The sequence below is a fragment of the Notechis scutatus genome, chromosome 1 (genome assembly GCF_049901735.1).
Source record: "Notechis scutatus isolate UNSWTSFEM ecotype Mainland chromosome 1, rNotScu1.2, whole genome shotgun sequence".
NCBI classification, from domain to species: domain Eukaryota; kingdom Metazoa; phylum Chordata; class Lepidosauria; order Squamata; family Elapidae; genus Notechis; species Notechis scutatus.
This window is the reverse complement of record NC_142009.1, coordinates 315,087,026-315,105,124: the sequence shown is the minus strand read 5'-3', so window position 1 is coordinate 315,105,124 and position 18,099 is coordinate 315,087,026. Positions and strand designations below refer to the sequence as shown.

Here is an 18,099-nt window from a genome sequence, read left to right as displayed (position 1 = left end):
ATTAATAATGTTCAAATAAGTACAACCTAACTAGAAATCATTTGTCTGCCATGTGTTCAAAGTTCAAATAGACAATATAATGGATATTTACTGAAAATGAATACAATCCCATCTTTGTAGCAAGTGCCTTTGTGGGTTTTCATGTTTGGGTGCTCAAAACATGTTTTTAGATACACCTTATACTAAATCAAGGCATTACTCTTCCTAGCCCAATTCTTATACCATTTTCTCCAAGCAAGCGTTCTCCACATGGATTGCCCTCGGAAGTTGTGGGAGTGCCATCACTTGAGACTTTCAAGAAGAGATTGGACTGCCATTTGTCAGAAATTGTGTAGTGTCTCCAGCTTGGGCGGGAAGTTGGACTAGATCAGGGGTCGCCAACCTTTTGGACCTCAGGAACCACCAAACTCATAATTTTAGATTCTGGGGACCACTAACTGGTTCTGTGGGTGTGGCCTAATTTGTGGGTGTGGCTTGGTGGTCATGTGACTGGCTGGGCATGGCTTGTATGTAAATATTATAAATAGTTATTGAATATTGAATTTTTTATTTAAAAAAAGAGCAACTTTTATCCAAGATCAGACAAAGCAGGCAGATTGAGTTGCTCACAGAATCATTCAGTGATCTATCTGCCATCGGCTAGCTCAGTCTCTCAAATTTGCTTGCCGTGAGCCCGCACTGAATTTGCTTGCAAGCAAACCTTCAGTCCTAAGGGGGGTTCGGCTGTGCTTAGCTAGAAAGCAAGAAATCCAACCACAGCAGAACAGATGATGGTTGGAAAAAGGAAAAATAGCAACTTAGCAGACAAGTTTGCCAGGTAAGGAGTGAGTGGGTAGGGAGGGTTCCCACGGGTCATGTGGGCTGAGCAGCCTTGTGTTTCTGCGCAGCCTGGATTAATTGCTTTGGGGGGAGTGCTCTGGGGGTGAGATTTATCTGCAGCCCACAAAAACTTTCTCACGGCCCACCAGTGAGCCGTGGCCCACTGGTTGGCGACCGCTGGACTAGATGACCTATAAGGTCCCTTCCAACTCTGATTATCTGTTATCTAATTGAACTATAACTTCTATCATTGTTAGCCATTGTGGTTGGCCAGCTGCTCTACATTTACTAGCAATGCTCTCCATTATTTGAGAGAATGGCAAAGTATTTCCAGCCATGCCATATAGTGTTTTGCATACTATTATGTGTTCTACAACCAAGTCAAAACAGGAGTAGTATTTCAGCAGCAATGGTAATGGGACAGAAGTAATATATACATATGCAGTAACAAGAATCTACCTACCTATTCACACATCCTTTTGAATAGTTGTCCTTATTCAGATCTACCTAGAAACTGGAGAATGCCTAATTTTGCAGAAACTCAGACACCTAAACTCAAGGAAACTCTGTGAATATAACCTGTATAATATAACCTCTATAATATTGGCCTGTAAAATGAGTACTGCAGCCATCTTCTCACTCTTCTCTATCTTGGTCCTCTTGAAATTTGTCGAAATAGCTGCCCAGAATTGCCAGGTTGGAGACACAATTTTTTTTTTTGTTTTCTTCCCCTCAGCTGAATGTGGGGATGGCGTTCTTAGTTGAGTTCTGTTGTGGTTAATTGAAAGCTTGCAAATTGTCTCCCTTAAGACCTGAAGGAAATCTCCATTTCAGTTACATAACTGTGATGAAATACAGTTTTGTCTGCCTCATTCACACCCTTTCTGTTCAGAAACCATTTTCGCCTTCTTGTTTCCGTCTTGGACATAAAGACAGTTAGCCCTCTGAGTCTTCCTGTTGCTGCCTGACCTTGGACTGGGATTATTCAGGCTTCTGCCCTATCTTGTCTGCATATCATCAAATCCAGGAAATGGCTGCAAAGTTATGGTCCAGGTGCAGAAATGAGAAGATCCTTCAATTATGATATACTGGCTGTGACTGTTTCATCTGCAACTGAACTAAAACTAGGGAGGCATATAGATATTCATGTTGGAAATTATATGTAAGGGAGACAAACTCTGCCATCCCTAGGTTACTGGCATAGAACAAAATCTGAAGGAGTTATCAGGCCAAGTTTAGACAAGTTCTACAAACTGATTACACTAACTAAACCTTAGGTAGAGTTCCTCTGTTAATCATCTTTCAGACCATGTGATTGATTAAAGCTTCTGTATAGTATAAAGTGATACCTTTGCTGTTTCAATTAAATTGATTAACAGCCTTCAGCCTCTATCTATATGGCTGCTGCCCATAATACGTTCCTGCTTGCTTTAGACCGGTATCCCATGAGCTACCCTGCTGGAAGAATATACTCTTCGCATATAGTTTTGATACTTTTCCCTCAAAGGAATATCTCCCTGCCACAGTGAAACAGCGATGGGGGGCGGAGAGGCTTTCTAATGGCCTTATAAAATTTAGTATTTGCTTAAGTCAATGATACGTTCATAATAGTAATAATATTAATATTGTTGATATTTTTATTGCCATTAATATTGATCAGGTTTTCCATTTGTTTTAAATATTTATTAAATGATAGAAGTAGTGATGGCTCATGTTATACTTCGTGTTATTGGAGAACAAACATCTTTTGGAGACAATGAGCAAAAGAACTGGCTGAGTTTCTAACCATGTTACATTTTGACTGGCTGTCTGGATATTTATGGTAAATTTGCTGTATTGATGAGTGTTCTGACTTACACATGTAGTTTGGTGCCCACCAGGTACTCCCTTGTACCACGTCTGGTTAGATGAGAAGACGTTATCCAGTAATAAGCATTGGGGTATTCTATCTTAATGATATTTGTGAATACCTGTGCAATTTGTCTGTATTGTTCATTATTTTCCGCACCGTATTTTTCCAACCTGTTTAGGGGGTTGTTTTGAATTAGTCATCTCACTGATGATCCTTGACACACTGTGAAATATTCCGGGTCATACTTGAGCAGAGTTTCTCCACCTTCACAACATTAAGATGTGTAGACTTCGATTTCCAGAATTCTCCAGCCAACATAACTGGTTGAGGAACTTTGGGAGCTGAAGTCCACACATCTTAAAGTTGCTAATGTGAAGAAACAATTTTCTAGTGTGTGTGTGAAACAGCAATAATTAGTTGAAATAATGAGGTGTCATTCTTCTTAAATAGCACAAAACAAATAGGAAACTGGCATCCTGTAAAGCAATTAGGACCAGAAAATTTGGATAAACTATTTTTCTGAGACCTTGGATTAGGTGTGTGTGTGTGTGTGTGTGTGTGTGTGTGTGTGTGTGTGTGTGAGAGAGAGAGAGAGAGAGAGAGAGAGAGAGAGAGAGAGAGAGAGAGAGATGGATGAGCTATATCATCAGTGAATGGGAAAATGAAGTTGGCTATTTATAGTAGCTTCCCCTGCCAGTCTTGATGAGGATATGGCTTCCTCCTTCATGATTTTTGATTAAGGTATTATTTGTTCCCTGTTTATCTGGTGTTGTTTCTTCATTAGGGTGCGTATTGCTAGGGAAGTTATGCTTTGGGCTGTTTATTTCTTTCCTTGACTTCTAGTTATATCTTTTAAGTGATATATACTTTTGTGTAGCAAGGCACTTTTTAATGAAATTGTATGGATATCCGTTATGTTGGAAGATGTTGTGTAGGTGGTCTGTTTTCTCCATGGCACACACATAAACCATCAAAATCCTTCCAAAGCATCTTAAGCAATCTCAGAGGCTCAGTAACCAAAGAAGAAGAAAACAGGAGTGGTCTACAACATACAGTGTAAGAACTGTAACAGCCAATATGTAGGATAGACAAGTAGAAGATGGGCAGAACACATCCACACTGACAGAAGATTAATGAAAATTCCTTAGTCTCTCAACATAAAGACAAGTTCAACCACAATTTCAATTGAATTAATATTTTTGTTCAAGCTAAATCCAAAAATGCTAGGGAGTTGCTGGAAGCTTGGCATTCTGACAGATCAGCCATCAACAAACAGATAAATCCCATCCACACAACAAAAAATATAACTAAAACAATAAGCAAACTACACCCTCCCATGCACTGATGATAGTACCCAGCCTAGTAACAAAATGTCTGCAGGAGCACAATTACTTGATGGACTCCAGATGTATTGAGATAACAATTCCCGGAATTCTAGCAACATGATTTATGCAGTTATAGAAAGTTAGCACCCACCCCTCTTAGAAGAATGAAATATTTTAGGAAATATTAAAAAGGCAGAATATTCTACCTTCCTGAATGAGAAAAGGAGAAACATGCTCTTGGAAAGCAGCCCCAACTTTTTAAATAGCCCCAGAAAGACTGGGGCATCCTATCTACAAAACAAAAGGCTTTCAGCTCCAGGGTGATAGGATTAGCCCTCACTCAAGATCCAAATCAGGACAAGGCCATTAAGCCATAATAGGAATTGCCCAACACCTTATTCAGAACACAAGCCTCTTCATTACATCACCCAGCACAGTTCAGCCAAGCTTATCTCAGACAGACTCCCAGGATTTGCACATGACCCTTACAGCAGCCAATAGGATACCTGTCCTTGCCACAGGAACAAGAAGCTCAAGTTCAAAGCCCAAGAAAGGGTATAAATAACACTCATTCTCCACTCCATGTATTCAGCTGCACCAGGATCATGTGCTTAATGGTTCTGCTCCATTAAGCTATCCTTCTAAGCAGCCTCCATGTTTCCAGTGTCTTTCTCCCCACTTGGAACTGAACCCAGATGGACATTTCTTCCAACACAGTCCTTGGTGCTATTGGGAGGGTTCCTTGGTTTGGGAAGTCAATGTAATGGTTTCCTTTTTAAAAAGTTGACAAACTAATTCATTTGCCAAATGGATTCTTAACAGCCGCCGCATGCCTCTTTGGTTTTAGTGGGAAAGCACTTTTGATACTTCTCTCTGTTTTTAGAAGGAATTCCCCTCTCCAAATGCCATGTCCCCTTGGGCATTCTGCTTTCTTAACAGCCTTCCCTGGATTTCATTGGCAAACGGATGGCATTCCTTGGCTTAAACAGTAGGTGTTAAGTTTCATGATAGTTGTGGAAGCCTCTTTCTTATGGCAGGCTTCTTCAGTCAGCCAAACCAAGTTTTGGCAGGGAACAAGCAAGGTTAATGCATGCTAGTAAATGAGGCCAGAAATGTAACAGAGATTGGCAGCTATAAACACATAGGTTCCCTGTGGTTGCTTTGGAAAATAAAAATTACAGCATGGAGACTAATGTTTGCAAGTAAATCAGCCTGCTTCCCTCTCCATGAATTATTGGACAGATTTATTTTTGGATGGGTGGGCGAGGGACATATAAGAACATATTGTTTGGCTTTATCAAGGTTTCACATTTTTTAAGGCAGGCTTCCCCAGCATGGTGCCCCCCAGGTACTTTAAATGTAACTCCAGACTTGTATGGCTTCTGAAGGAAATTGGCTAAAGAAAGTCTGCCTTAAAGAGAAGGGTGAGAATCTATCTCAGCACTAGAATCAAGATGGATTTTTTAATATTTACTTCATGATCCCTTCTGTGGCAGGTAAATGCTCTGAATGTTTGGTCTGGAAATGCTTTGGCTCTTAAGGGTGTTACCAGCCTGGAAGGAAGGGGAAGAGTGCATGTTGGTGCATAGAAAGTCCCTGGTTCAGTCCTTTGGCATGAAATACTAGTAAGTTGGTCTAACTGAGTAGATGGCTGCTTCCTCAGTTGGGAAGGATTCAGTGGTTCCAGTTGATCAATCAGGCAGTTGATCCTAGACATCCTGTGATCTTCTCATAGCACACATGTTGTGCTATGAGACTTTTGAGTATCTTGACAACATGGAGGACACAAAGTTGTCTTCTTTTCTATGGTCAATAAAAGCTGTGTGGACAAGTTGGTGCTACTGGAACAAAAGTTTGGGCTAGATAGGTAATCCTTGACTTACGGCCACAATTAGGCTCAAAATTTATGTTATTAACTGAGACATTTGTTAAGTGAGTTTTGCCCCATTTACAACCTTTCTTTCCACCATTGTTAAGTGAGCCATTGTAGTTGCTAAATTAGTAACATGGCTGTTAAGTGAATCTGTCTTCTTCAATGACTTTGTCAGAAGGTTGCAAAAGGTAAATATACAACCCCAGGACATTGCAACCGTCATCATTATAGCCAAGCATAATTTTGATAATTAAGAGCCTCGGTGGCACAGTGGTTAGAGTACAATACTGCAGGCTACTTCTGCTGCCTGCCGGCTGACTGCAGTTTGGCAGTTCAAATCCCACCAGGCTCAAGGTTGACTCAGCCTTCCATCCTTCCAAGGTTGGTAAAATGAGGACCCAAAGTGTTGTGGGCAATATGTTGACTCTGTAAAACCGCTTAGAGAGGGCTGTAAAGCAGTATATAAATTTAAGTGCTATTGCTATCAATATCATGTGACCATGGGAATGCTGCAACAGTCATAAGTGTGAAAAACGGCCTTTGCAGTGCTGTTGTAACTTTGAACTATCACTAAATGAACTGTTGTAAGTTGAGGACTGCCTGTACTTGTTACTTTTAGCAGCAAGAGTGCCAACTACATTGCTCTTCTTGTCTTGTGGATAGAGGGAGGAAGTTCAGGATGGATAAACACCATTCAGTCCTCCACCTGATTTCATTTCCTGTTTCTTTTCCAATAGACACTGTTCTCTGATAACAAAGCATAGACAGCCATTATTAAGCTCCGTCCTTGAGGTCTTCTATTTTTAAGATTTGCATTTCTGTGTGGTAGGCTTCCCTCAGGTTTCTCTCATCCTCTTTTTAATACCCCTGTTCTTAGAAGGGATTTAAGGTTATTTTACAAGATTCCTAATCCTAGTCATTCAAACTTTTCTTAGCTCAAAGAGGCAAAAATGATCACTGTGAATTTATCATTTATAGTACCAGGACAATTTTACTCATTTAATCCTTTTGCAAATCCTGAGCCATGTGCCCCATGCCTATTTAGTCTGCATTTGGATTTAAATTAAAGCTCTTTGACTTAGAATTTCAGTCCTGACACAGAGCATCAGGTGGAGAAAGCGTTTTTGCGTGGAAAAGATAAACCCCTTAAGAAGGCTCAGTTACAAAACCAGTAGTAATTGCAGAGAAGATAGAAATGGGGACAAGGAAAAATTCTCACTGTTTTGAACAAAAATGTAGCCCTCCCCCCTCCCCAAAAAGTCAGGGGTGTATCTTTTTGTGGTTGCAGCTTTTAAAACCAATATGTTGAATGGTTGTAGAGAATACAATACATTGTTAATAAAATGACATTACCAGGGAAAGCAAAATATGACCCCTTTTGTCTTTTCATTGAGGCATTGGCATTTATTCTTTTGTCTTTTCATTGAGGCATTGGCACTTATTCTAAACCAAACCAAAGCAAATGAATGAAGCCTATCGAAAACATTTTTTTTTCATTTAACACCTCTGTAAAATTATTATATATCACAATTTCCAGTTGATGACATTTATTACTATGTCCAAAAAATGGGATCAGCTTATAAAAAATAATTTCTTCAGTCTACGGAGTGACATTTAGCCATGTGGAGTAAGGTACTTTGTATTTTATAGTTATTGCATATAAGCAGCAAGCAAACAAATATTCTAACACTATTCTTTCACTTGCTTATTTCAGGACCAAGAAGAAAATAAAGGGGCCACGAGTTGGCCTGAATTTTACATTGATCAGCTTAACTCCATGGCTGCTGTAAGTGGATTTATCTATTGTCTAAAAAGGGAAGATCTGAGAATTAAGAGCACAGCTCTAAATTTTGGTTGCCACGATGTAAAAAAGAGGTTGAGACTCTAGGAAGAGTGCAGAGAAGAGCAACAAAGATGATTAGGGGACTGGAGGCTAAAACATATACAGAACAGTTGCTGGAACTGGGTATGTCTAGTCTGATGAAAAGAAGGCCTAGCGGTGACATGATATCAGGGTTCCAATATCTTAGGGGCTGCCACAAAGAAGAGGGGGTCAAGCTATTCTCCAAAGCACCTGAGGGCAGGACAAGAAGCAATGGGTGGAAACTAATCAAAGAGAGAAGCAACTTAGAACTAAGGAGAAATTGCCTGACAGAACAATTAATCAGTGGAACAACTTGCCTCCAGAAGTTGTAAATGCTCCAATGCTGGAAGTTTTTAAGAAGAGATTGGATAACCATTTGTCTTAAGTGATGTAGGGTTTCCTGCCTAAGCCGGGGGTTGGACAAGAAGACCTCCAAGCTCCTTTCCAACTCTGTTATTCTATTATTCTGATGGGTCAGTTTGGTTATTAGCTTTCTGGTACATTTTAAAGTCATTTAATATTAAAACTGATTGCAACAGCTGATGTTTATGCCAGTACTGGATGGGAATTTGTCATTCTTCAACCCATCCTTCCTTCCTAAATGTCATAGCACAGGATAGAGAGAATAAGCTGCTCTTCCTTCATGTAAATGTGTTGGGATTAAAAATACCAACAACCTCTGCCAGCATGTCGTTCTGCAAGTTGTTCCAACACATCTGGAGGGTATTAGGAGGGAGTGTATAAATTTGGACAAGAACAATAGTAGGAAAAAGGACCATTTGTCTGAAGTGGTGTAGGGTTTCCTGTCTAAGCAGGGGGTTGGACTAGAAGATCTCCAAGATCCCTTCCAACTCTGTTGTTCTATTCTATTCTATTCTATTCTATTCTATTCTATTCTATTCTATTCTATTCTATTCTATTCTATTCTATGTAAAGGCATTTTTAAATCTTAATTTTAAAGAATTGATAAATATTATGCATTATTTTACAATATTTATTATTCATATTTTGGGGGGAAAGATCATAAACCATGTATTGGCACTGAAGCATTGCTTACAGCAGACTTTTGATCTTCAGCTGCTATAAACATGATTTCAAGGTCGCATAGCAATTCAGAAGGGTTAGAAATTTGTTTATTTTAAAAGTGTGCAGTACAATTCTTCAAAAGCAAAAATGCCCACAGTATGCTTTTGTTGAGCCACTAATTTGTGACTCATTAAGTTCATTCATTAACTTGTATGCACCAACTCTGTTGCAATATTTTTGCTGTGTTTTGTGTAAAGTAGCCCTTTGATCTCTTCATAGGTCTTCTGACATATATTGTGCTATTGAGAAAAATCAATCTGCATATATAAGGCCTTTCCTATACTGAATGGTGCAGGAGGACATTAGCTTTGGCTTGGGATAATTATCATGAGAAGCCAAAAGTGTTTAAACAAAAAAAAGATGAAGGTTGTGTTGAAAAGTTCAAGATCGATTTACCCTCCAGTTGTCTGAGCAGCAAAAGACCGGTTATGTTTGTAAATGGGAGGGAGAACTAGGGAGTATTTGTTTCTGCAGACATTTCTAATGACTTTAGTAAGAGTTCCTTGATTAGAGAGACTCACATTAACTTTAAGGAAGCTAATTTACTTACTATTGAACTTTATCCAGTCATGCAGTAGAAGTGAGCGCTTAATAAAGCTCCTGGAATTTTTATAGAGGGCTGCAGGGGTCTTCTTTCTGAATACAATCTATTCAGCAGTTGTGAATTTTATATTGTAGTTATGTTGTCGGATATGTGTGTGGGTATTTCTCCATGGTAAAGTCAAGCATTTTGGAGATAATTCGAAATTTATGTTTCTCAGATATTGAGTTGGAATAATATACACCTTGAAAATATTGAGTGTGTCATTGTTGCTCTCTAAAGTTGTAATTAAAGAAAATCTTCCCCTATTGAATTTTACCAATATGTTGCTGGCATAAAAGAGTGACATCATTGGTTAAACAGGAGCAGGGTGGCTTGAACAGTTAGGACACTGGATTGGAGGTTAGCAAGCTCGCATTTGAGACCCAAGAGCTGACTGGGGTGGGATTGAGGTCCCGTCTTTTGCTCCAGCTCATGCTAAAGATATGAAAAGAGGCCCCAACTGGACATCCCCAGGGGCAATGGTGATGTCACTGGCTAATCCTTTCAACCCAGAAGCACATGTGCAGCATTGGTTTAATACTTCTGTGGGACAGCTTCTTCTTTTAATGTCTCAATGACGGTCCAACTGCATCACCAACTCAGAAACAGTTTTAATGGAAATAGGAATAAAGTATGTGTATATTTTAAATTTTATTGTCACCAAATGGTTGAAACATCTCTCTTGCTAGCATTTTAAAACTAAACCCAGTCCACTAAATCTAGTACTGCATCAGGAAGAATAAACTGGAAAGCTGAGCTTGCTATTCATTTGGGCAAAACCAGACCCACAATTCTAGAATGGGACAATATTGCTCAATGAATAAAGAAAGTCTGTGACTCATCCCCAACATCTTCTTTTTGGAACTTTTTTTGGGGGGATAAAGATTAGTTGCTCACAAGAGAACACCTGCCATGAAAAAAATCAACTATAAAATGATGATCGGAGTTAAATATCATATAACTTATCTAACAGGGGACTCTACTTATCCTGATGCAATGCCCTGCCAAAGGGGCTTCTGATAGCCATTCTGGAGGTTAGAAGAACCATTTTTAATTTATCTTGTTTTACAGAAATAAAGAAAATAGAATATGAAAAGGAAAAACAGAAATTAAATATTAAAATGTTTCTACTAAACCTGCGGTATTTGTAGAGAGATATTTCATGCCCTTTGTCACGTCCTGACTGTTTCTTCCTGCCTAGTCCAGGCATTTAAGAGGGAGCTATTGACAGGAATATTGTGAAGAGGTGTTTTTGGGTGGCCTGGGTGCTGTATTGTGGTGATAAATGGGTTCATCATGACCATTTTGCTATTGCATTGTCACTGACTGACAATCACTTTCAGCACAAATTTATTTGTGGAATGTACAGTAGGTAAATAATCTATATTGAACAGGTGGCTGCTACTAATTTTCTCAATTTGTGCAGAGAAAGTCATTGATCGCTTTGGAAAAAGAAGATGAAGAGGAACGAAACAAAACTATAGAGAGTTTGAAAACAGCACTAAGGACCAAACCTATGAGGCAAGTTGCTTTTTGGTTATTCTTGCTGCTAGATTACTAAATGCTTTACCTTTTTGCTCTTTAGTATAAAGATTCTTAAAGTAATCTCTTTGTTGTAATACCAATCAGTTTTAATTTGCTGAGATTTGTTTACTCAATGCCTCTTAATACCCAGGTGTTTAAAATCACAAGCCCTATTTTCCCAATAAAATTTTCCCCCACTGTCTGAAATCTAGGGATGTTGCAATCAATCAAATTACAGAGCCATCTTTTCAGCATTATAGAAATCATACTGCTTGGCTTGTGAATGCTATCCTGCCTATGATAGGAATGCTTTGAATTTAGACAGTATTCTTAAATTTTAAATATGTCTTTTTACAGCATTAAATTCTATCCACAGACATGTGGAGAAGGTTCATGGTAATTTTTTTCCATTACAGGACACACTGCAATGTTTATTCTACATCTTTCTTATACATACCTGCTCCATCTCGTAGAAGTGATTAGGCTGTTTAGACTTTGAATACCCAGTCTTGGGAAGTGTGAAATGTTCAGAGATTTTTCTGTCCCAAACTAAAAAAAGGGTCAAGTCAGTCTTGAAGTTGATTTCTTTCTTTTTCTAACAATATCCCCAGAACGTACCAGAATATAGCAATAGCGCCTAGACTTATATACTGCTTCACAGTGCTTTGCAGCCCTCTCTAAGCAGTTTACAGAGTCAGCATTTTGCCCCAAAAAATCTGGGTCCTCATTTTACCAACCTTGGAAGGATAGAAGGCTGAGTCAACCGGTAAGGATCAAACCCCTGGCAGTCAGCAGAATTAGCCTACAATGCTGCATTCTAACCACTGTACCACTACAGCTATCATATCTATTTATGGGTAATGAAATCTATTATCCTTACCCTGAGATATTATTTTAATCTGTTCCTTAGGAATCCTCTGAAGTTAAACTAAATTTAGACTAAGAAAGTGATCTTCCTCTTTTGTGTTCTTTCCTCCTTTCCTGATAGGTTTGTAACTCGATTCATTGATCTGGATGGCTTGTCATGCATTCTGAACTTCCTGAAGAGCATGGACTATGAGACTTCAGAATCTCGAATCCATACCTCTCTCATTGGGTGCATCAAAGCCCTGATGAACAACTCTCTTGGGAGAGCCCATGTCCTGGCCCACTCAGAGAGTATTAATGTAATTGCTCAGAGTCTGAGCACTGAAAACATTAAGACTAAGGTGGCGGTGCTGGAAATCATGGGCGCTGTGTGCCTGGTTCCTGGGGGTCACAAAAAGGTACTAGAGGCCATGGTGCACTACCAAAAATATGCCAGTGAACGGACTCGCTTTCAGGTATGGAGCATCGAATTACTCCTCAAATGGAATGATTATTTTTAATATTCCACAGCATAAACATTTGTTTTTGTCCCACAACAATGGTGCAATAGCCCCTGAGGTCATTTAATTTCAAACATTACCATAGTCATGTCAAGAAAAAAACACAGTGATATGCTCACCCAATCTGCAGGCCGCCCTGGATTACAAAAATTGTCCAACACGAAGGGGGTGGAAAACCCTCTCCTTAGGCATTAACAAGACTACCCCTCTCTCAAGAATAAATTCACCACCAATGGACCCAACGACAGATCATCTCCTGGGAGGACTTAGCCATATAGGAGTAACATTGGTCTACCACACAGCCCCAGGAATCTTCTCTGTAAAAATTATTCTCCTTTTCTCCAGATATTGCTTTCCTGTACATTGAAGCAATAAGAGGCAAATCTAAGTTACACAAACACAATTAAACATTACTTCTTTTAATAACATTAAGTATCTTTAAACATTATCTCCAACAATGATCAACATCAGAGTTCTATGCCCTGAATCTAATACCAAATGCATAATATTATATTTTATTGATAAGATTTACCTAGAAGCAGTACACAATCATGTAAAGTTACCTTAAGTTACCCATGGTTTTTCTATGTAGATATGTGTATGAGAATGTAAGAAAAAGTGAGAAGGAGGGAAATACACCTTTTATCTTTAACATAAAAATAATTAAAATGAATCCAATTTTCATTTAAAGTGTTTTCCTCTCCTGGTGTTCAGTACCACTATGACACTGATCAAAAATATTCTGATTTTCAGACATTAATAAATGATTTGGATAGAAGTACGGGACGATACCGAGATGAAGTAAGCCTCAAGACCGCCATTATGTCTTTTATCAATGCTGTTCTCAGCCAAGGGGCTGGAGTGGTAAGTTCAGAAGCTAGAAATGGGAGCTTCGTAACATCGATTGGGATACTATCATGTTTGAACAAGGATTCTAGAAACAATAGCTAAAACATCATCATATTGACAGCCATAACACTTACAGTAAGTTTAGATAGGGCAGAGATGGGCTACAGGTATTCCTAGTTTCATAGGATGATGGAATGATTTCTCATTAATTAGTAGAGTTTAGGTCGCCTTGATACCAGAGAAAGGTAGAGGAACTGTACACAAAAGAATTGTCTTGCACATTCATTTCCAAGAAGATAACCAGAATATTTTGGAAGAGATTTTTCCCCATCCCAATTTCTTGAAAGGACAGAACAGAAACACAAGTTACCCTTTAAGAAAAGGATGCTTCCCATGCATCTTTCTGTCCTACTTAAAACACAAACACTCATCTTCTTATCCTGCTCCAAATAGAAATATTCAAGATCATAATATCAGACAGAGCAATTTATACATCTCCTTATGATGGATATTCTGAAAAAGTAGTAATCCCTGTGAATCTGGAACCTCTTATGTACATAATTTGCCTACTACTGAATTATGATTCCTTTAGTATGTCAAGGACTTAGTGCCTCCAGCTATGTTGGATAATTCTCACAGTTTTTCTTAAACTATTGGTGATGTTGGAGACCAATAGGAATTAATATCCATGATATCTAGAGAGGAATAAATTTGTATTCCCCAATATAAACCCACTACTTATTATTGTTGCCCTCTTGTTGTTTAGGAAAGAAATATAAGCTATATCTCTGCTCCCCTTGCTTGCTTTATTTTTGACAAGTCAGTAGAATCAATACAAAGTAAACCTGATAGAAAGATCTAAGACGATGAGCCACATTTTCTTGCCTGCCTGAATCTTGACGTCTTTGATACTTCATCTATCTTGTCTTATCCCACTGTAACTGTAATTTCCAGAAACTTTCCTAATGCACCTATTTTATGACTGTCATTACAGAGGGTAGTTCACCTGTTGCATGGGTACCCATTTTCTTTTTTTTACATCTTTGATAAAAGAAAGGCAGTGCTGAGGGTCAGTGGTTAAGACGGGCTTATCAGCTGGAAAGCCAAGAGCCCAGGTTGAAGACCCAAACACTATGTATCAGGAATGGCTCCTGTAACACACCTCAGCTCCAGCTAACTTAGCAATTTGAAAGTAGGCAATTGCAAGTAGATAAATAGGTACCACCAGCAGGAAGGTTACTACGTTTTGTATTTTCATGACACATCATGACAGAAGCCTCTCTCAGGCTCCCTCGGCTGATAATCCGAGATGAGTACTGCCCCCTTAAGTCAGTCTCAACTGAACAGGGGAAACTTTTAAGCCTTTAATGGTAAATAAAATGTGTTATCATTCTAACAGGAACAATTTTGAAAAATTGCCATCTTCTTTTCCTCTTTCCCAGGAAAGTCTGGACTTTAGACTCCACCTTAGATATGAATTCCTCATGCTTGGAATTCAGCCTGTAATTGACAAGTTAAGAGAACATGAAAATTCCACATTAGATAGGTAAGTATGTGATTTGTAATGTTGTTTAAAATGTCTTTTCTGCCTTCTTACTCATTCTGCCTAGATTTTATGTTAAAGGAAATTGATAGTACGTTTCTACCCATCCTAATGTAAGGAAATTGGTCTAAAATTTTGAATTTTTCCTAAGCTAGCTGGAATTCTATGACACTAAGCCAGGTTTTAACACACAGGAACCTCTGAAGCTCCAGTAAATCTTGGACCTGAGTACTTCTCCTTCTCTAACTGCTTCACAAGAAGAAAAATTCCTCCAAGCTTAATTTTATCTTTTTTCATCCCAGACTTATTGTGGTTTGTTACTAGCAAAACTATGCGGGCTTGGTTATTGGCTTGTTTTCCAATTGGCTAGATTTTGTTTAAATCATGATGCTTAATTCATGCTAACGATAACCAAATATCAAGAAGATGAAATTTACTTACCAACTGCAGTGTTTGTTTTACAACCACCACATTCATTTAACAAATGCCATTAAAAAGGTTGTAAAACTGAGCATGGTCACATGGTGCCTGCTTAAAAACTGGCATAACTCACGACCATAGTTCTGGGTTCCATTATAATGGTAGGTCAAAGACTAACTGTATGAACTCTCCTGAATGAAAGGTTATTGAGTGCCCTGCCTCTTCTAAATGTAATGGGATGTTCTTGCCAAGTAATTAGCAAAATTACTTTAGTAAGGCATTGCCATAAATTGCCTCCTCTCCTCCCTCCAGGCATTTAGACTTTTTTGAAATGCTCCGAAATGAAGATGAGTTGGAATTTGCCAAAAGATTTGAATTGGTATGTATGTACTACTATTTTGCTACATTTGGAATGAGTAAGAAAAATATTCTGGCCAAGAAAGGATCATTGTTAAGAACTGAATCATATCTCAGCCATTTTACAGTTATCCTTGAACACTTGCCCAAAATGATTAAGTTACATTTTAATTATAGCTTTCAGGAGATTGCTTTTCTTTCTCCCCTATTCCATCTTTGCCCAACTTTCATATAAATGATTCACCCTGATCCTTCCTTTTTCATAGCTGTGGGCTCTTTTTCAGTAAGTAGCAAGATTTTTTAAAAAATTGAAACACTTCAAAGTGTTGTATGTTCTGCTACTACTACACCAGAGAGAATCACTTTTTGGATCACACTGACCTCAAAGGTCTTGGATACGTGCAAAATCTTGTTAAGGATTGTCAAGCTCCTCTTTATAGATTGACATTTTGCCATTTTATTCATTCACTTTTACGTTTCCAATTACACATTCATCTATGTGTAGGAAAGTCCGTCTTGACTAAAAGTTGATTAGAAGCAAAAAGAATTTAGAGGTAGCAACTTTCTCTGGAGGAATGATTGTGTGTGAAAATACTAATCTTAACCTCAATTGTTTTGTCCCATCAAATAACCAAAGGTTCATATAGACACAAAAAGTGCAACCCAGATGTTTGAACTCACAAGAAAGAGATTGACTCATACAGAAGCTTACCCGCATTTTATGTCTATACTTCACCACTGCCTCCAAATGCCTTGTGAGTACAAAAAGTAACTTTAGGATTCTATTGATATTCATAGTAGATATTTTGGCATTGAAGTACATGGTTTGAAATGCAGACTTCCTCTGAATGGTTAGAAATGCTATAAGTTTAACACATCCTGTTATATGGGTATGTTATTATAGTGAATGTGATTTTATTGTACAGAAGCAAAGAGATTTTCAGTATATGTGTCTTACTAATTTTGAAGTACATATGGATGGATGGACAGGTGGATAAATAGAGAGAGAGAGAGAGAGGGAGGGAGAGAGAGAGAGAAATAGATTGAAAGAGAGAACATGTTAAAAGGTGATTAAATTGATTTATTGATTGATTGGCATCGGGACAATTGCATAAGAAAACTAGGAATTAAATCTTTTAGGGTAACTTTGGCTCAAACCAGAAAGAACTTTCCAGTCTTCATTACATTGCTGGAGACTTGAGAAGGACAGATTGGATTTACATCATTTAAAAAAAGCAAATACTACCAAATGTTAAAAATGAAGGAAAAGATCTGTAAGTGCAAAGGAATCTGCCGTGTGAAAGATTTTCTCAGTTACATCCAGTTCTTCAGGATTAGTTTGTGTTTTCATAAAATCCCATGAAATTGGAAACGGTCACTTAAACCAATAAGTCAATTTCTCTACTTAGTGCATGACTCCCAGTTAACATATCCTTCATATATAGCCATCATGCTTCTTTTCTTAAAAAAAAGTAGTTCATACAATTACTGATCAAATTTTGTATGCCAATTATCTACTTGGACACTTTCCTCTTAATGCCATGCATTTCCAAAGTGTCCATTACATCTTCTCAGCTGTGCTCAGAAATGTTTTTCAAGAAAGACTGCTTTCAAGAAAGACATATCACATTCAGTTTAGAAATGTTTAGTGCACGATTTACCCAATATTTCTTGGTTACTCAATTACACAGATGTACACAAGCATTTCCCTCCACTGGAAAGGCATTCTGAAGGATAAGATTGTGACCTTCTGTCAAAATCACTCGCTTAAGGGCTGCACCCTGACATGTTTTACATAGTTGATGTGGTATAACTTTCAAAGATTTGTTGCACATCAAATATGAAGAAGTATCTGTTGCAAATGTCAACTTTGTCCGTTCTCTCTAATGATTTCTTTCCATCTGTGCTCCCTTTGAAAATGGCTGAACAATTCTATTTTTGCCAGGCATATCTGAGTACAGTAATCTCTTGCAATGCATTGCTATCTTTTAGCATTGAGCCTTGTCCTTCTCTTTCTTACAGGATTTATTTGAATAATTTTGAACTTCACTGTTAATATGTGGGAATTATATTTGTTAACTATTGCTCCAGTGTCTTTTCTAACAACAATAATTTGCCGTTATATTCAAAAAATGCAAGAGTAGCTACAGTGTATAGTTTGTTTTGTAAAAGATTATCAGGGCATTTTACAATTTCAGAACATCAAATCTATATGATGTCCATCATATTCGTCAACACTGTTTTGCAATGCTTACAATCAAATTTGCCTCTTGTAAAAGCATGCAAAAGTCACATTGTACAAATTCTATCCTTTATTTATGCACTATTCTGAACACTCTCCAATATTTGTATTGATATAAATTAAGGCATGACTCATAAGTACAAAGGGGTAAATTTGTGTAATTCACTTTTGCATGCTTTTATTCATAATTCCACAGGTGCATTATTCATCAATTTCTTAGGGGAGGGGGACTTGCAAGTTATGACTTAAATTGTATAATATATTATTTTCTCTCAATACTGCACATAGTTTTTATAAATACACTTTGATACCAGGACACAGTATTCAAGACATTTAAAATAAGATATTCATGTTCCTGGATATAGAGTCATCCCAAAAGACCATGTCACACTTCC

At 38.0% G+C, this 18,099-nt stretch overlaps 1 protein-coding gene across 4 annotated transcripts in view; it reads left to right on the top strand.

Annotated features, from left to right (window-relative positions):
* DAAM1 (dishevelled associated activator of morphogenesis 1) overlaps positions 1-18,099 on the top strand; it is a 153,166-nt gene that overhangs the window by 91,541 nt on the left and 43,526 nt on the right. For all 4 annotated transcript variants that reach the window (XM_087952340.1, XM_087952338.1, XM_087952341.1 and 1 more), the window contains exons 4-10: positions 7,584-7,655; positions 10,829-10,923; positions 11,915-12,248; positions 13,047-13,157; positions 14,585-14,688; positions 15,418-15,484; positions 16,100-16,217. In XM_087952340.1, coding sequence (XP_087808466.1) covers positions 7,584-7,655; positions 10,829-10,923; positions 11,915-12,248; positions 13,047-13,157; positions 14,585-14,688; positions 15,418-15,484; positions 16,100-16,217 — 901 coding nt within the window. The remainder of the gene's footprint in view (positions 1-7,583; positions 7,656-10,828; positions 10,924-11,914; positions 12,249-13,046; positions 13,158-14,584; positions 14,689-15,417; positions 15,485-16,099; positions 16,218-18,099) is intronic.